This window comes from Ursus arctos, unplaced genomic scaffold, assembly GCF_023065955.2.
Source record: "Ursus arctos isolate Adak ecotype North America unplaced genomic scaffold, UrsArc2.0 scaffold_9, whole genome shotgun sequence".
Taxonomy (NCBI): domain Eukaryota; kingdom Metazoa; phylum Chordata; class Mammalia; order Carnivora; family Ursidae; genus Ursus; species Ursus arctos.
In genome coordinates, this window is record NW_026623111.1 from 63,937,056 (window position 1) to 63,957,174 (window position 20,119).

Here is a 20,119-nt window from a genome sequence, read left to right on the forward strand (position 1 = left end):
ACCACTTGACCGTAAAGCAGATCCATATTTGGACTTCTAAACATTAATGAGGCAACTTCTTTAATTAGATGTTCAGAACTGTTGTGGCCCTTAAGGAGCCTTAATGGAGCTCTTTCAGAAAGCTACCATTGAGCTGCATGGAGTTGCATAGTATCCCCGCCCGCATTTAGTGGAACTTCGTCAGAGTCCCCTGAAAGACAAATACTCTTATTTAGTTCTATGGCCTGTTGTTATGTGTACTACTAAACCATAACAGTCCCTTAGGTGCCTGGTGGACTAAAAATATTTCACATGTTTATAGAACCCTGGGTTTATTGCAGCATTTTTTTCATACTGTAGTATTCTGAAATTACCCGTAAATGGATTGTGACTGAAGTTGAAACATTTGTCATCACAGTTATTTCTGGAATTACTTTTAAAGCCCGAAAATGTTCAGTGGGCAGTGTTGGGCAATAAGCACTAGGTTTACCAAGTCTATTTTTAGAACGTTCTTACATGTTATCATAGCACATAACATTCATATAATTACTGGCTTTTTAAAAATAAGCAACTTGAAGGGATTTTATTTATTTTATAAAATAGGTTGCTCAAAAAGTATGTTAAAAGAATAGGATAAAGTCTTCATAATTTAGTTATTTGCCCCATGTGCCTTTATATGGTAGAAGTCTGCTAATATGTCTACCCCACAGAGTCTTGATACTCCACGTGTTATATGCTAAGTTCTGCCTTCGTTGCCTAGCTTGTGTGTTTACTCAGTGCAGAGGGGAGTTTCATATCTAGAGGAAAGGGGCAAATTGGATGATCAGGAATTCTGAAGTAATCTCTAACTCTTAAAGCTTCTTCTAAAAGTTCAAAATTGTTTGAAACCTTGCACCTTTTACCTCCGTGAGTCCTCTGAGGAGAGAGGCTGTGGTTGGTAACTGTTATCAGAAGTATCTGGGGGCGCCTGGGTGGCACAGCGGTTGAGCGTCTGCCTTCGGCTCAGGGCGTGATCCCGGCGTTGTGGGATCGAGCCCCACATCAGGCTCCTCCGCTATGAGCCTGCTTCTTCCTCTCCCACTCCCCCTGCTTGTGTTCCCTCTCTCGCTGGCTGTCTCTATCTCTGTCAAATAAATAAATAAATAATCTTTAAAAAAAAAAAAAAAAGAAGTATCTGGCGCTCAGCAGGTCCTCAGTAAAAGTTGAATGTGTGAGTTCATTGTGCTTGTGATTTATCCTCTGGGAACTTCTCTGCTATTATTTATCACTAAACTTTGGGCAAAGGTGATCCTTGCCCGCTGAAATGTTTGTGCTGGAGAATATAATAAGTGGTCAGGTCTATCTATCTATCTAATTACTGCAGTGACCTTGCTTGGTATTATTCCCGTTTAGCAGATGAGAAAACCGAGGCTTAGAGAGGATAAGTTGAACATAGCAGTAAAAGACAGAGGTTAAGGACTTGGGCTCCCAGGATTCACAGGCTCTTCATAAATTATTCTTGGGATCAGTGAAGCTGGGTTAGGAAATTGGGCTTTGTGACGCACAAAGTAGTATAGCACTGCATCTGTTTTTATGCCTTTTGAGTACTTCAACTTTTCAGTTACTGGGAGGCCCTGAATCTAACCAATAGTTTCCCCCAGGAATGTTTCCAGTTGTGTGAGAACTGGGGAATAATGGAGACAGAACATTAGGGGAGGATGACCAAGTGAGAAAGAAGCAGGTAGAGGATGAGGGATCAAAGTTGACTTGTTTTTTAATTGTAAAACATTTTAAATAAGGAAGAATAAGGATTAATGTAATGACCATGCACCACCACAAAGCTCATTAGATTTTATACAATTTTGTTTCAGATCTTAAAACATTACAGATATAACTGAGACTCTTGAGTACCTCTCATTTTGTGTTAGAGTTTTATTTATATGTTAGAGTTTATATTTATGTTTATAATTTCAGTACACTGATTTTTAACTGCTATATGTTGTTTTAGAGTATGAAGGAATATACCTGAGTTTATCTGTTCTCAAGCTGATGAAGATTTAGTTGCTTCCATTGGTTTTGTTGTTACACCCACTACTGCAGTAAACGTTTTTTTGCTTTCTTCTTTGCGCACATGTAGTAGAGTTTGTCTGTGGTACATGGCTAGGAAAGGACTGGATGTATGTGCATAAAACCTTCAGGTTTTCTCTGTCTTCTCAGAGAGCATTCTAGAGTGGGGAGGCCAGCTTGCAGTCCTACCACAGTGCCTGAGTGGGGAAGAGATAAGTACGTGAAAGGCAGGATAAGGAGAGGCATGATGTAGGACACTTTGGGAAAACCAAGTCTTTAAAGAAAAGCGGAAGTATATCAGTATGGTAAAAGGAATATCTTGCAGAAAAAGCAGGCTGTCAGTCTCGGCTCTTCGTTTTCCTTCTTTGAGATCAGGAATGAGTTTTTATTGTGCTTAAACAAGGCTGTTCTGTCAAGTACGCCGAACAGTTTGCTTGATTACACTGTATGCTTTTGAATCTGCTGAATGATCCACTGCTTACTGGAATGCCACATGAGAACAAGCAGATTTGAATAACTTCTTTATTTTTACTCGGGCTGGTGAAATTTGAATAACGTGTTATGAAGAGAGGTAAATGCTTCAGCTCTACTATTTATTTATCTTTTTTTGGTGAAATCTAGTTGACACATGGTATTATATTAAGTTTCAGGTGTGCAGCGTAGTGGTTGGGCATTTATATACATTAGGAAATGATGACCACAATAAGCTTAATTACCGTCCCTAACCATACGAAGTGATCACAGTGTTCTTGTATTCCCTATGCTGTACTTTATATCCCTGTGACTTATTTATTTCATAACTGGAAGTTATAAAGGGCAGTCAGTAAATACTTGAATAAATAAATGAGGGAATGAGTTTAAATGGACTCTTTTTTTTTAAGATTTTAGTTATTTATTTGTCAGAGAGAGAAAGAACATAAGGAAGGGGAGCAGCAGGCGGAGGGAGAAGCAGGCTCCCCGCTGAGCAAGGAGCCCGATGCAGGACTCCATCCCAAGACCCTGGGATCACAACCTGAGCTGAAGGCAGATGCCTAACTGACTGAGCCACCCAGGCGTCCCTAAATAGATTTCTTGAGTTCCACGTGATTATAGAATTTTCCTTAAAATATAAGAGCTCCTCTGAGTTGTATACTTGGGGTCTACACTCCTGGCATATATCCATTTTCTGGGTTTTTTAGACGGGTAATTGCTAAGACTGTTGCATAGTCGTCACTCTGGATTTGTACAGCATTGTGCTCTTGCTTGGCTTGTCTGACCCACTGCACCGTGTTGCAAGTCTTGTTTGGCTGCCATCCTCCTGTCTCCCCACTAGATTCTTAAGCTTATTGAGAAAAGGGACTCTGATGTATTTATCTTTTCAATTTCCTTTTCCATGCCCCACTAGTAGACACTAAAAAAAATTATCGAATGTGCCACATTTGATTTGAAAAGGTACATATGCTCAATTGTAAGTACACAAAAATTTTGACCTAAGAGAAATCACCTTGCCGATGTACGGATTACTGACAGGGTATTTATCTTTGAATTGTCTTGCCCATCACTACCTTCTAGGGAGTTGTGTAGGGAGTCTGATTACCAAGAAAGAATCATGGTGATCAGTTTGTTTGTTTTTAAGCATTTGTCATGTAGGGACACCACTCTTTCAGCATATATTTGAGTTGTGTACAAGAGCCAAGTACTATGTGTGTATCAGCGATACAGCTGTGAGCAAGGATCCCTGCCCTCACGGACCTGTGGTCTAGCCATCTAGTTCAGGAGTCAGCAACTCTTCCTGTAAAGGGCTGAACAGTAAGTGTTTAGACTTTGCGGACCATATGATCTTGGGTACAAGTACTCCACTCTACCATTGTGGCCTCAGAGTAGCTACTGATGCCATAAGTGAATGAGTGTGGCTGTTTCCAGTAAAACTTCATTTACAGGGAGTGCCTGGATGGCTCAGTTAGTAGAGCATGTGACTCTTGATATCCGGGTTGTGAATTCAAGCCCCACAGTGGGCATAGAGCTTACTTAAAAAACAAAAATAGAGAAATCTTCATTTACAAAAACAGGAGGTAGACTGTCTTTGGCCCACAGGCCATAGTTGGCTGACTCTTGACCTAGTTCATTTGTTCCGTGGTCTTTGTTTCTATTTCACTCCTATAGCCACAACAGAAATTTTCATGTTTACATGTAGTTTTCAGTGGCTTACTTGCTTCAGTTAGCAAAGGTGAGACTGTTGAAGAACTTGATCTCATGCAAATGACTAAAGTTAATTCTTGTTTGTTTGTTTTTTAACTTGTTTATCCAGGACATTTTATTTCCTTACATCAAAGAAAATGTTAAAGAATATCTGCAGACACATTGGGAAGAAGAGGAGTGCCAGCAGGATGTCAGTCTTTTGAGGAAACAGGTTGGGGCATTGCTCTCCCATTGCTTCCACATTCCCAAGTGTCTGAGAATTGAGGATGCCTGGAGACTCAGATGTGCTCTGAACATACTGCAAAAAAAACGCTCTGGATTCACAGGGCATGGACGTTGTGGTGACTTGCCTGCTTAGGAATTCACAGTACATAATTAAACGGCCAGATCATGGCAGTTGATTGTCTCTACAGTTCCCTCTTGCTGGATTCATTTCGATTGCATAAAAATGTCATGTATTTTTAAAACTAAGCTTTTTCTGGGTAGTGTGCAAGAGATTTTGGTGCCATCTTACCACATTTTTCATTCATGTCTTCAGTGATTCTCCAGTCTCTTCTGCCTCCTGGCAGGAGCCCTGCTGTCCCCTGCACAGAGCTCCTGGGGCCTCACCTCCACGCAGCCCTGCAGACCTCATGCCCCGCTCACAGTAGGCCCAGCCTTCATCTCCTATGCTGTTCTGCTCTGTTCTCTGCCCGGCTTACAGTCTGTTTTTCCTTCCACATTCTGTGCTATAGAACTCCTGTTTGTTTTCTTCTTCAAATTGCTTCTGTGGCAAAGATTTACACACTCTGCAGGGTGAACCCTGATAGTTATTTTCTGTTTCATGTTCTGCATCAGATAATGTGGAATGCTCTAGAAATGTTTTAATGGTTGGGAGTTGGGATTGGAAATATAGCCTTTGGGCCATGGGGTATTTGGGTTTGTTAAATGTTCTAGATAACTCTGGGTTAGTCTGAAACACTCCCCTCCCGTAAGCTTTCTGTTGTCTCAGTTCTTACTGAAATTACACATTCCCCCTTGTAGTATATACATCATTGGTATTTAGAAATTGGACATATACTTCGTCACAGAGTCCTTGTTCTAAGTAGCTGTTAGGTTTTTTTGGGCAAAATGAGGAAAACTGCAAGATACTGAGAAAGAACCAACCCCAGATATTGCTTTGCTAGCTTCTTTTCATTGAATTCCAGGCATAAACGGATTTTGTTGACATTTTCTTTGTTTCTTCCTTGGTTCATTATAGTGCAGAGGAAATGATCAGATTTAAGTGAAGTCCTGGTGTGTTGATCCCTGTAAGTGAATCAACACACTGGGTCCCACTATATCATTTTATCATTGTATGCTGTCTCTCTTCTCATGTACAACATGTCTCTCCATTTAAATTTCAGCTTTAGCAATATAGGAAAGGTGTCACATTTATTAATTATAATCCACTTTCCTTTAGGAATCATTCATATCAGTCCCCACAGTGTGAGATACTTTAATTCGTAACAATGCTAGATGCCAGTGGTAGTTGGAGAGAGTTGGTCCACTGGGTTTTTGGGTCTCATTTCAAGTGATCTTTTTTAAAATAAGTAAGAAACAAACTTCATGTTATTTATGACTTAAAGGCTGAAGAGGATTCCCATCTGGATGGGGCTGTTCCTATCCCTGCTGCATCTGGGCATGGAGGAGGTGACCCGCAGCAGATGATCCAGGCCGTGGTGGATAACGTGTGCTGGCAGATGTCTCTGGACCGGAAGACCACGGCGCTGAAACAGCTGCAGGGCCACATGTGGAGGGCGGCATTCGCAGCTGGGCGCATGAAAGCTGAGTATGTAACTGCTGAAGGAACTCAAAACATTTCACCAGCCCTGAAACCTAGTACCTTTTCCACTGGTCCTCTCTTTACAGTGTTGTGTGATTAGTCAACTAGATAAAATCAACATTCTTTTTATTTTATTTTTCTAAGATTTTATTTATTTATTTGAGAGAGAGTGTAAGAGAGAGAAAGAGGAGGGTGGGCAGAGGGAGAGGGAAACGCAGGCTCCCGGGGAGCCTGATGCAGGGGTCCATCCCAGGACTACAGAATCATGACCTGAGCCGAGGGCAGACGCTTAACCAACTGAGCCACCCAGGCGCCCAGCATTCTTTTTATTTTAACAAGCGTTTGTTTTGTTTTTTCAAAGCCAGGATAAAGCATTCCACCCAGCTAAGTTCCCCAGAGCAGCATGGCTGGCTTTGCGGGATGGTTGAGGACTTGTACCCCAGTTTAAAACAGCTTCCTAGAAAATAGTGACTTCTTTGAGCTTGGGCATATTTGATCTTTAGCAGACAGCACTGTTCGGGCTCCTTCTCAAGACTGTTAGGTTACCTGCTTTCTGCTCTGCTAGAGAAGGAAGAATGCTGTGAGATTAATTTACGTGTCATTTTGGTATTACTCAGAGTGGCAGCAGTACTGCTGTGTCCTGTGCTGATACAGCAACTTCCACAGTCTGGGCTGTGGTGTTCCTGAAAGCCTTCCTGCCGAAGGACACTCGTGAGTCTTGTGTTGCTAAGGAATCCTTTTTTTTTTTTTAAGATTTTATTTTTAAGTAAGTAATCTCTACATCCAACTTGGTGTTCAAACTTATAACCCTGAGATCAAGAGTTGCATACTCTACTGACTGAGCTAGCCAGGCACCCTGCTAAGAAATTCTTAGTAAGACACTGCCACTAAGGATTTTAGGCCATTGCCTGATGTACACCCTGAGATCCAGGACTTCTTCTAGTTGCTATATTTCTTCTGTTTTTCTGTCGAATGAAATGCCATTCCTTTATTTATGTACTTTACAAGGGGCTTCCACTTTTTAATATATTTTTTTAAAGATTTTATTTCTTTGAGAGAGAGCGTGTGCAGGGCAAAGGGAGAGGAGAAGCAGACTCCCCGCTGAGCAAGGAGCCTGACTCTGGGCTTATCCCAGTACCCAGAGATCATTACCTGAGCCAAAGTCAGATGCTTAACTTTAACTGACTGAGCCACCCAGGCACCCCAGGGGACTTCCACTTTTTAAAGGATGCATTAGAATTTTAGGATAGGCCAATCCTCTGGGAACAGCTGCTAGTTCACTATATAAAACACTAAAGAGCGGAGCTGAGAGAGGATACTCGAACTAATTATAGTTAGTCCTTCCTTCTCTTGGACTGGTTTCCTTAATTATAAACCCAGGTACTTGAAATAAGTTATCTTAGATTTCTAAGCCCTGAATTGGAGCAATAACAATCTACAAATTGAATGTAGAGAAATCCTGTCTCTGCGATCGCAAAATAGCACACAACGTAACCCACAGTTCTGTGTGCTGGTTTCAAACTAGTTGATCTCTTTCCTTCAATTAGTGTAATCTGTTAAACTGTTTCATCCAGTAGGAGACTTCCCTGACATTTTCCAGTTAATCTTTTAAAGATGACGGGTTCCACGTTCCAAGTTCCTTGTGCTTCTCTTTTCACCTATTTCTGTGATAATTCCACCACTGAATAGTAGAACTGGGAAGCAGGACTTAGTGTCAGGAATCAGAAAAGCTAGACACTGTTTGCTGATTAGCTGATGTGAGATGGTACAGGTCTCTTAACTGATTGTTATGTGATTTTTTTCTATATTTTAAAACTTTAGGTTTTCTTAGTTCTTAAGAAATGGAGTTCCGTTTTCTAGCTAGTCACATATGAATAGCTTTGAATCCTCAAATGTTTTTCTTGTAATTGTTTGGGAGCAAATCTTTTTAAAGCCATTTCCATGCTTTCTGAAGGCACACCGGACATAATTTAATCTCTTGTCATGAATTACATTGAAGATTACATAATTGTTACTTGCTTTTTTGAGAGCCTTGGGAATTTAAAAAAGCACTTTATTATTTCATCCCTTCTTTGTAATCACTTTTTACTGTTGTTCGTGTGGCTGCCTGTCAGAAACTGTTCTCGCCACCTGGATTGTTGCTTCTAGTCCGCTGTGGTCCTGGAACTCCAGTGACAGGCTTGTCAGCTCAGCCGGAGTCTGCAGTCTCTTGGAGGTGCTTCTCACGGCGACCCTTTGGGCTCAAACAAAAGAAGCTCGTTACAGCTATTTTGACTGGTTTTCATCAGGCACGATAACATGTTCCCGCATTTGAACCTGATGGTCTTTCTTCTAGGTTCTTCGAAGATGTAGTTCCAGCGGTCCGGAAATGGAGAGAGGCTGGAATGAAGGTGTATATCTATTCTTCAGGGAGTGTAGAGGCCCAGAAGCTATTATTTGGGCATTCTACAGAGGGAGATATTCTCGAGGTAGGTTACCTGATTACTCTGTTTTTCTGACACTATCAAAGCATGAAATAATGAATTTTAAAGGAATATCCTACAGTTACAAGCTAAATCAACATTCCGATCACTGCATGCATATGCTAAGCAGGTGGTAAAGGGAAGTGGATAAGCTGGGAATGCATTCCAGGGAAGGGTGAAATGTTTTCTGTTGTATCAGTCTTGGCACCAGAGATTCTTAAGCTGTTGTGAATAAGGATCACCAGGGGAGTTTGTTAAAAGCATAGAGCCCTGGGCCGTGCTTCCTAGCAAATCTGCATTGGCAGGTCTGGGATGGGGGGGGGGTGGTCAGGAATATATATATGGATACGTAATACAACTAATAAGATATGAGCTGGCTTGGAAATCAGCTGTCTTGCCAACATTAGATAATTGTCAGCTCAGACGAAACTGATGGCCCCGTTCTTTTGCTGGTTTCAAGTAGCAGGTGAACAGTACAGGAGTGGCACATGCCCCATCCGAACGCATGCTCACGAACACTTCTATAACAAAGCAGAGCGCAGGGTAGAGTCATTTGTTTCTGGCACTTTGGAGAGAGAATGGATTTTATTTTAGCAGAACCCTCATTCTTCTGTAAGAGAACTGGGTGTGTTATTAAACGATGATGTAATGTTAAGGCCACCTGTTCCCTTTCTTCTTAGATGAGAAAATTCTTGCCAGCCCCTCTGTCCCACCATCCCTGCGCCATCTGGAGGACGGGGCGGGCACTGGGAAAAGAGCAGGCGTTTAGGACTTTAAAAAGAAATGCCAACTAACTGAATACTGGATGAACTTAGTGATATGCAAGTCACTCAGCCACCTGTCTTTTAAATAAATATTTATTGAGTCTCTACCATGCACATAGAACACTTTGGCTTTGGAGATGTCCTATTCTCATTTTAGTACTGTCCTGTGTTTTATCTTAGTTTAAATCAAATATTAAGTCAAGAATAAAACCCTTTAAGTATGGGTATACAGATAACGTGTACCTCCTCTGAAATACAAATGTAAACTACTCTTTTGTTCTCTCTGATGGAACAGACAGTAAGGTGATAGTAGATAATACACAGTAGTTACTGAATTCAGTGGTAAAAACGTACTTGCTTATATACCTCTAGCTCTTGCCTAACAAAATAGACCAAAAGCTCAAAGGTCAGCGGCAGAGCGAGACAGTTAAGTAGCAGCTTACTAATGAGGCAGATTAGAGAAATCTGTTCATTTGGGGATCAAAAGGACAATGTTCAGGACCTGTCATTGGGAGTGAAACCCAGCCCAGTAAGTAATTTGAGTGTAAATAGGGTTTTAAGGATAGAAAGTCGGGCATGTATATTTTAAAAGATTATGGATATAAAATTAATGCTAATCAAAGAAAACCAAATAAATTATAACATGATTTTATATATATTGAATTGGTAGTTTTCTTCTAAATGTTTATTTCTTTAAAATCTTACGTTATTTTCTGTAGCCTGCATAAAGTCCTCTCAAGTAGATTTTCAGGGATTATTTATTGAAGGGACAAAATCACTATGATTGTTACATATTTCAGAGCGGATGGAGGAGAGACCAAGGGGTCACATTGCAAGTGTATTTATAACATCAGTCTTTTCTTTCCCTGTGTGCAGCTCGTTGATGGGCACTTTGATACCAAGATTGGACACAAAGTGGAGAGTGAGAGTTACCGAAAGATTGCAAGCAGCATTGGGTGCTCAACCAACAACATCTTGTTTCTGACAGATGTTACTCTAGGTGAGTAACCTGACTCCTTATATCGTATCCTCCAGGGTAGGTGCTGAGTCTGGCCCTGCAAACACATGGCCTCTATAAAGAAAGTGTATGTGGACCCTTGAAAAATGAAACAGGTTTATAAAAAGAAACCGTGAACCAACTGGTCCATGTTTTTCTCCATTTCCCCATCCTTGGGGGTAGTGTGTGGGCAGGTGGCACTGGAAGGACTAGATCTCACTGTAACTCTTATCCATGGTTCCCCACCCATCCTTTTGTACACACACACAGACGAAATGGTAAGATAACAAAGGACAGTTTAAGGGGTGTCATTGTGGGAAGGAGCATGGGTGGCAAGGGTAGGAGGGTAGGTGCATGGTTAGTTAGGGACATAAAGTTCTAGTGGCCCTGATCATGTGTATTTAATAGCAATGACATGAGCTAAAAACCAAAAAAGAAACAAAAAGCTACAGGGAAGGAGAACTCACTTTTGCCTCTTTGCTGTTGCAGTTGATGAGCCCTGCCCCAAGGTGAGTAGGGGCTTCCTCTCCACCTGCCCGCAGGTGATCTCAGTCCCCAGGCACCCCTCATGCTCTGAACCTCTGGCCTTGTTGCGCGTGATTCACCTGTTGAAAGCTAGACATCTTTTTTACCCAGCATGGCCCTCTTTACTTTATATGGTACGTTAGCAGATGCATTATTACTTTAAGGATTGAATGCGTGTAACAGTATACACTGTACCGTATCGGTAATTTAAGTGAGTTCAGGAGCACTTTTGACCAAATGTAAAACTCACACTCCAGCTCCTGTGTAAGAATGTAGATCTTCTAGAGAATTACAGCAGGAAACTGTAGTGAATGAGGAAACAAGCAGCAGCCGGTGAAGAGGTAGTGGGTGCTGGCAGAAGGTTGGGCTCTGGTTCTCCTCTGAAAGCCTCTGCTTGGTAAGGCTTTCCCACACTCACCCACCTGGCTCCAGCTTTGGATTGCATGCTCATCGTCCTTAGAGTTTGTGCATCTCCCAGGGGGCCTACTTTTGGTGTGTTTATAATTGCACCTGTATTTGAGGGCAGTTCTTTGTAATTGTGTTCCTTCTGCTTACCTTGGATCATAAGTTTCACCTTCCATCTACCCCAGAGCAGGACTTTTGTGTCCTGTGCGGCTGCCCTGACATACTATGTCTGGGCCGGCAGGCTGGGGAAGGGCATTTAGGGAAAGAGCCTGAGGGCTGGGTGCTCTCTTGCCTGGTTGGCTCCATGTGAGTCCTGGGCCCCTTGGAGTCTGTAGGCCGTCTCCCTCCCTCTGGCCCTTCCTATCGTGTCGTGGAACTAGAGTCTCACCTACCCACTGGGACTTTCCAAGATAGGAACCCAAAAGCAAATCCAAGATGCTGAAAGGGTATCTTATCAGAGGTAGTGTGTGTGAACTGCATTCTTTCTCTGCTGCTGACCTTTGAGCTTTTGGTCTGTTGTGTTAGGCAAGAGTTAGGGGTATATAAGCAAGTACGGATTTGCTAAGTCGTTTAAAAAAAAATCTAGGGGTGCCTGGGTGGCTAAGTCGTTAAGCATCTGCCTTCGGCTCAGGGCGTGATCCCAGGGTCCTGGGATTGAGCCCCGCATCGGGCTCCCTGCTCAGCAGATAGCCTGCTTCTCCCACCCCTACTCCCATTCCGCCTGCTTGTGTTCCCTCTCTCGCTGTCTCTCTCTGTCAAATAAATAAATAAAATCTTAAAAAAAACAAAAAACAAAAAACTTAACCAGCATAGATCATGTAATGCTTTCAAAAAGTTATAATAATGTTTTCTAGAGAAAGAAGGAGTTAATTTTAACTGACATACAGTAGACATTTAGTAATCGTTAATGTCTTCATTAAATTTCTGGCCTTGGTGAATGTAGACTGAAAGTTCTGATCTGGGTAGATGGTGCCACGTCACAGCCATTTGTTGTCTTGAGTTTGGAAACAGCAGATAACGTGTCGTACGTGTCTTGGCTTGGGTCAGCTTCAGAGTCCAAGGGTTTCTACAAACTGTTGTCTCGGTTTTCTACATCCTGGAAAACTTGACATTTACTTTCGGACCGCACTGAAGGAGAGGAACAGACAGACAAGACGCACGGGCACACTGCTTCAGGGTTCCCTGTGTAACTAGGTAGCCAGGCCACGTAAACGTAACCATTGGCGAGCATCAGCCTTGACAAAGCCATTTCACCTGGTCTCTACCCTGGACTGTAAATATTTGCCTGTCTTATTTCCTTATAGAAACTTTGGCCAGTTCAAAGCTTTGATCTACCCTCCCTTGTGAATGGCTTCTGGGGGCTTGGAGTATCAGAGGAGCTTGCTTTACCGTCTCCGTAGGTTAAGGGTGTGAAACACAGCAGGCCCTGTGCGGAAGGATAATTTGAAGACCTTTTACTTTGTTTTGTTCCTTATGGAAAGGAGATAGGCCTTGCTCTGCTGAGGTTAGCTGCGTTAATCTGTGAACTGCTTTTCTGTCATCATTCATATGAAAGGGGCTGGTGGAGATGCAAGTCTGTGGTTTTACCCTCTGTTTAATTTCCTAGCACTTTGGATGATAAGTTTCTGCAGGCTAAGAATTAGAGAACTGCTTTGTGGCTGGAGCTCCCCACATAACCAACCTGTCCCGAGTATTCTGGGATTGAATGTGTTGTGATCCCCAGGTCTTCACCCCATTCCTCACGGTTTGGTTACTATTAATTATAATCCCTGCTCTGGTAAGATCACGTACAGGTTCTTCATATTCTCACCTTTAGCCACATTTTTTTTCTAGTTGTTACCATAGTACATCTATAATTTTATGTCTTTCTCTTTTCACTTAAGCCATTTCTTTGGGCTGCAGTCCCAGAAGCTATTCTTAACTTTAGCAAATAGAGATAATCCCCAAATCAGCCTCAAAACAAAATTGGCTTTCTCCAAGGTCTCTGCACAGAGGTTTTGTTCTTGTCCCTCATCTTCTGCCAGCTGCACACCCATTTAGGCAGTAGGGCCAGAACTGGGCTCATGTGTAGCTGGGATGGGGCCACGCAGCTGGCTGCTTGCCTTGTTCTTTTCTATTATTTCTGATCCTGTGTTTTTGGTACCACATGCCCAGACGCCATTGCCAAGGCAGAATGGAAGACTAAGTTGATATCCCAAATAACATCCAAGTATGAAAGAGAGATCCAAAAGACTTTTTCCTCTTGGAGAAAAGGAGGGAGGTCCAGGGTTTTAAGTCAGTATTATGCCAGCAGGGTAAATAGATTCTTAGGGACAGCACTTGCCCGGTGGTGGCCTAGGTAAGAGGCTGAATGTGCAAAGCCGCTAGCTAGTGTCAGCTCCCACGTGGATCACGATAGCTAAACTCAGTTGGGATGGTGGGTGGCTAGTCAAGAGGAAAGCTGTGCTTGAGGCAGTCAGGCTAGGGACTAGGGATGAGGGGAATGGCGCCTGCAGAGTTTACCTGGAGGAAGGCGTTGCCACATGACGAGGGGATGGGTTAGCACTTCGTTTGCTCTGGAACGGTGACAGCCCTTTTACAGGAAGAGAAGCTAGACTCTTGAGGTGGGTAGGTGGAAGAGACCGCTCTGCCCCATTTACTGTCTCTGGGAACTTCGTATCTCTCTTGGCACTATTGCCCTTTAACCCATTCGGATGATGCGACTGTTTTCCAAAGGTTGGGAAGCCACTGAGGTTTCTTACGACACCAGATCTAAACGCCATAGAACATGTGTCAGATTCTTTGCCGTTTTGCTCTTTCTGTTCAAATATACCACATCTGACCTGTGTCCTGTCTCCTACACTCACTTGCTCCATTCTTCCAGTATTTGTATGTGTATTTCATGTCTGCAGAATGCCTCCTCTCTTGCCAGTCTTTTTTCCTCGAAACTTCTGATCAAAACTTAACTTCTGTGCTGAGAAGTCATGTGTTAAATCGCAGATCCTAATTCAGTAGTTCCATGTTGGGGAGTTGAGATTCTGTTTCTTTTTTTGTTTTGTTTTTTTAAAGATTTTATTTATTCAGAGAGAGAGAGAGAGCATGCTGGGGGCGGAGGGTGGGAAGGGGGAGGAGCAGAGGGAGAGAGAATCTCAAGCAGACTCCCTGCTGAGTGCAGAGCCTGATGTGGTGCTCAATCCCATGACCCTATTATGACCTGAGCCGAAATCAAGAATCGAATGCTTAACTGACTGAGCTACCCAGGCGCCCCAGAGATCTGCATTTCTAACCAGCTTGCCAGTGATTCCCCTGCTACAAGTCCATAGGGCACATTTGGAATAGTATTGCTCTAGAGCAGAAGTTGGCAAGCTTGTTCTGTAAAAGGCTACATAGTGTATTTTAGGCTTTGCAGGCCCTGCAGTCTCTGTCACACTCTTAAACTCTGTCCTGGTAGTGAAAGCAGCCATAGGCAATACACAAGTGAATGGGCACGACTGTGTTCTGATAACATTTTATTTACAAAAGCACCGTGGCAGGTCATCATTTGCTCGCCCTTGTTCTAGACCACAGACCGGAGAGTCAGGCTCACGTTCTCAGACTTTAGCTCTACCAGTCACCAGCTCTCACTTTCCATGTCTGTGGAATGGGGATAGTAGTACTAACTACCTCAGGGTTGTTGTGAAGATTTAAATGAGAATGGGAGCTCCGTGAAGGCAGGAGCTTTGTTTTGTTCATATAGGTCTGTTCCTAGAAGAGCACCTGGCACATGGTAAGTGCTAAACTAATATAAGATATTAGCCGTTATTTTTCACATGGAAACAGCATGGAGAGAGGAATGTAACCCAAAGCATATTAGAGCTATCCCCTAGTATACCTGGCTTACCTAGTTTCTTTTTACTAGTCCTATTTTTCCTTTACCATGCAGTCACTGATCGTAAGGTGCTCACAGTCTAACAAGAAGAGAGACAACAGATCATAACATGTCAATTCATTTAGTGGTGATAGAGCTAAACACAGCGTTAAAGGAGCACAGGGCAGTAGTTCTGGAAGGCAAGATATTTGAGCTGAATTTTGAAGAGTAGAAATTTGCCAGGCAAAAAAGATGGGGAGGCTGGCCAATGGGTAGGACATATTTGGGCTCCTGATGTGACAGCAGGAGTTTTGGCCTGATTGGATCACGGGCTTCCATTTGTCCCGTCTCTACCTAACTGGTATTATTACTGACAGCCTGACTTTTGGGAAACACTCAGTTTTCTGTGGGACTGATGAGAGGGAATGGAGGAAAGTCATGGACAGAACATGGCTCTTTCCTTCTGCATTCATAACTACTTAATAAAAGCTCAGACATCTAGGATACATAATACACTATATACCAGGACAGGGAAGTCTAGACCATTCTAGTCTGTCAGGTACAGTCATGTATTTTTAAACATTTTTAATTATGGCAGTATTACATTTACGTAAAAGAAAGAATAACATACTCAGACCCCCATGTGCCCATCTTCTAGCTTCAACAATGATCAAATCGGGGCCAAACTTGTTTTTCCTTCCCCATATGCCCCCGATTACTTTGAAGCAAATCTCAGTCATCACATGCTGATGTTTCTGACACGTACTTGGATTCTCATAGAGGCCAGCGCTGCCGAGGAAGCGGATGTGCACGTCGCTGTGGTGGTGAGACCCGGCAACGCGGGGCTGACGGACGATGAGAAGACCTACTATAGCCTCATCACATCCTTCAGCGAACTGTACCTGCCCTCCTCAGCCTAGACCGGGAGCCGTAAGGAACACCGGCCTGTCCTCACAGACTTCTCCCTGTAGTCTAGTTTTATTCTAATGGTAAAAGTAACGTACTTAAAAAACCATATATACACACACATAGGTATGCAAGTGTATATATGCGTATGTTTAAATTGCCTTCCTCAGGCACATAAGTGAAAAAAAAATCTCCGTTCAGTGAAAAGGAAACTTAGTTAAAAATGCTTTCTGTGTAGAAATCGTTTGAAACCACAACTCTAACCCTTACTGAGGGCAAAATGTAGCTGATAGAAGAATTACCACAATGCAGATCACACGTGTTATGTTTATCAAGTCATGTACCAACATGGAAAGGTACGTTCAAGAAGTTACTCAGAAGGCTTGTTATTTTAAAAACTGGAAGTATTTCATAGACTTAGTCCTAATAATAATTAATTCCCCTTTTAAATTATGAGTTAGAAGATTATGACAGCTGGATTTCAAAATATTAGCCTCCCTCTGTACAAAAGACAAAGCCTATTTGTTTCTGCTCTGAAAGAGCAAAATTGGGAAAGGAAACTCATTTGAATCTTGATGAAGCAAGTGTCTATTACTGAAGAAACTTGAGCTAATCATTGTGGCTCCCCTATCGCCTTACCAATAAAAAAGGTGCATTGATGTAACAGCTAAAATTGGAATGTGATTCTTAATGTTTAACTGAATAGTCCTAATCCTGCCAGTTATCATTATGGATTTTATAGTTGCCTTTCTAACTACTTTTTAGCACAGTTTGAGAATATATGTTGCTATTTACTATTGAAAAACAAGAGGTTTACTGAAATCATTCCATAAGACCCTTCTAGAAGAGCCCTAATAATGTAATATTTTCCTCTGAAATGGATGTGAAGAGTGTAAATTTTATAACAGCATTATTTATCCTGGTTCAATCCAAATGGGATGTCATGTCAGTTTTGTGTTGTGATTAATAAAAACATTTTCTTCTTCACTCGGTTTTATGTAGGTTCCTGAACCATTCCACCTAGCCATAAGCAAAAGATAAACTGAAGAGAGATTGAGAAAATAAGAACTTTATTTTAGTTTTTGCCTTAATCTTGTGTGTGTGTTTTAATGCAATGCCACTGGAAAATCATTGGCTATTATCTCATTGGTTATTATTTCATTTGGATAGTAAGCATTCATGTTATGAGTGGGGTTTCTTAGATTTTTGAGAATCTTACATTTGAGATATATAACATAATGTTTGAAGGAGGCGTGTTTTTTTTTTAAAGAAGGCCACATGACCTCTTTTTTTTTTTTTTAAGATTTTATTTATTTATTCGACAGAGATAGAGACAGCCAGCAAGAGAGGGAACACAAGCAGGGGGAGTGGGAGAGGAAGAAGCAGGCTCCCAGTGGAGGAGCCTGATGCGGGGCTCGATTCCAGAACGCCGGGATCACGCCCTGAGCTGAAGGCAGACGCTTAACTGCTGTGCCACCCAGGCGCCCCAGGAGGCGTGTTTTCTTAATTAATCAAGAAAAGCTGTAATGAATCCTGGAGGAATAATTTTGGGGATGCCTTGAATATGAAAAAGTATTGCAAATTTGAGAGGACAGGGAATACAAAAGACTTTACGTTGAGAATTTTTATCTCCCAGGAACTAATTACGAATTCTGAGGACTATGAAAATGTAGTAGAAGGGTAGTAAAAGGGAAATGAGTTTAAGTAAATCTTGGAAATGGTAGTAATGTAAATGATAAAGCCATAAATGGCAATAGAACTTACTGTAGTTTTCAAAAAAGCTCATGAGAAGATGATAGAAAAGGTGTCTCTTAATGCCAGTAAAGGAATAATTGGAAAAGTAAGGAAGAAATGAGAAAATTATGCACCAGAGTCTAGATTAGAAAGGAATTAGGGGTGCCGGGGTGGCTCAGTCAATTAAGTGTCTGACTCTTGGTTTTGGCTCAGTCATGATCTCACTCAAGGTTGTGAGATCGAGCCTCGCATTGGGGGTTCATGCTAGAAAAAAAAAAAAATAAAGGAATTAAAGGGAAAGGAGGGTGCTCAGTACGTAGCCAAAAGAGAATTGGGGTGGAGGTGTATAGTCTGTTTGGGCTGCTCTGACAAAATCCTGGAGACCTGGGTGGCTTCTGAACAACAAAATTTTATTTCTCACAGTTCTGGAGGCTGGGAAGTCTGAGATCATGGTGCTGGCAAATTCACTGCCTGGTGAGAGCCCATTTCTTCACAGACCAAAGTCTTCTCTCTGTAACCTCCCATAGTGGAAGGGGTGAAGGAGCGTTCTTGGGCTGCTTTTATAAGAGCACTAATCTGGGGCGCTTGACTGGCTCAGTTGGTAGAGCATGTGACTCTTGATCTCGGGGTTGTGAGTTTGAGCCCAATGGTAGGCATAGAGATCATTTAAAAGAAGAAAAAAAAATATATGTATATATGGCACTAATCCCATTTATGAGGGTTCCACCAAAGGCCCCACTTCCAAATACCATCACCTTGGGGGTTAGATTTCAACATACGGATTTTGAGGGGGACACAGAAATTCAGTCAACAGCAAGAGGCATTTCCTTTCCATGATGAAAAGTGTAACAGAAAAACCTATTTATTTATTGAGAGGGAGAGAGAGAGAAAAAAGGTGGGGAGGGGCAGAGGGAGAGGGAAAGAGGATCTCAAGAAGACTCCCCCTGAGCGCGGAACCCAATGGGGGCTTGTTCTCACAATCCCAAGATCATGACCTGAGCCAAAATCAAGAGACGGTGGACCCTTAACTGACTAAGGCACCCAGGCACCCCAAGACTAATTTATTTCAAGTACTTGGAATAGATTCAGGAAAAAAGAGAACGTTCCAATATCAGATTCAGTTTATTAAAAGTGGGAGGTGAAAGGAAGGGAAAAAAGTTGAGTGGAATATTTCTTAGACCCTGAGAAACTCATTCACAATTAAATGTTACGGAAAAGGATCTTAGGAAGAACTTGAGGTATTAAGTAGGTTGGTCATGAGGAAGGAAGAGTGCCTAAGCGAGTAGTGAGCTAGGTGGTGAGTCCAGAAAAATTCATGGTCCTTAGTAAGGGAAGGAGGAAAAATCTCACCTGGAATTTCCAAAAAGGGAACAAAGCCATTACATTTTCTCAGCATTTTGTTTGCAGAAAATATAGGGCAGACAGGCCTCTTAAAACTGTGGCCCTTTTTATTCCTGTTCGTTGATCCCTGTCTTCTACCTCAGTCGTGCTCGTTCTCACAGTGGCACTGATTTCCAGTCTTGGATCAAAACCCAAGTTGATTTTTCTTTTTTTCTTTTCTTTTTTAAAGATTTTATTTATTTATTTGACACAGAGAGAGCGAAAAGAGGGAACACAAGGGGAGTGTGAGAGGGAGAAGCAGGCTTCCCGCCGAGCAGGGAGCCTGATGCGGGGCTTGATCCCAGGATCCTGGGATCACGACCTGAGCTGAAGGCAGACGCTTAACGGCTGAGCCACCCAAGCACCCCAGTTTTTTTATTTTTAAAAAATTTTATTTATTTGAGAGAGAGCTGGAGCCTGGAGGGGGAGGGGCAGAGGGAGCTGGACAAGCAAACTCCCCGCTGAGTAGGATCCTGGGATCATGACCTGAGCGAAGGCAGATGCTTAACTGAATGAGCCACCCAGGTATCCTAAAGATTTTATTTTTAAGTATCTCTGCAGTTAGTGTGGGGCTCAGACAACCCCCAGTGCAAGCCCTACGAACTAAACCAACCAAGCACCCTGAAAACCCAAATTGATTTCTTAGAAAGGAAGCCTCAGACAAAGGGGCTTCTCTGATCTTGTCAGCACTTCTAGAATGGGAGGGCTTCCTGTTTGGCCTTCTGGAAGACTAGCTTTAGTTGCTAACCCGAGCTGATGTCCAGTTTAGAGTTGCTCAAGGAAAGATGGAGAGCCCTTGGCTTATTGCTGAGACAGGCGCGCAGCAGCCTTTGCCCAGCAGATGGTGTTGTTTCTCCAGAGACCTCATCAAGTGTGAGGCCACCAGCTATAGCAAATGGAGCTAAGAGGTGGCCTTAGGAGAGAAAAATGAGTAGAGTTCATTATCCTTAAAAGCCTGTAGCATGATGTTGCAAGAGTCAGAGCAGTTTGGAAAAAATGGCAATAATCCCAAATAAAATCCACCCACTAATATTCCTCTTCCCATTTATTTCCTAAGTCACATAAAACAAACAAACAAACCCAAAACAGTCATTTTTGGATAGCCAGTTTTTC

At 42.4% G+C, this 20,119-nt stretch overlaps 1 protein-coding gene across 1 annotated transcript in view; it reads left to right on the forward strand.

Annotated features, from left to right (window-relative positions):
• ENOPH1 (enolase-phosphatase 1) overlaps positions 1 to 16,879 on the forward strand; it is a 31,663-nt gene extending 14,784 nt beyond the window's left edge. The window contains exons 2-6 of the mRNA XM_026509872.4: positions 4,313 to 4,414; positions 5,811 to 6,013; positions 8,343 to 8,475; positions 10,110 to 10,233; positions 15,767 to 16,879. Of these exons, the coding sequence (XP_026365657.1) occupies positions 4,313 to 4,414; positions 5,811 to 6,013; positions 8,343 to 8,475; positions 10,110 to 10,233; positions 15,767 to 15,906 (702 nt within the window). The 3' untranslated portion in view covers positions 15,907 to 16,879. The remainder of the gene's footprint in view (positions 1 to 4,312; positions 4,415 to 5,810; positions 6,014 to 8,342; positions 8,476 to 10,109; positions 10,234 to 15,766) is intronic.
• The last annotated feature ends 3,240 nt before the right edge of the window (positions 16,880 to 20,119 follow it).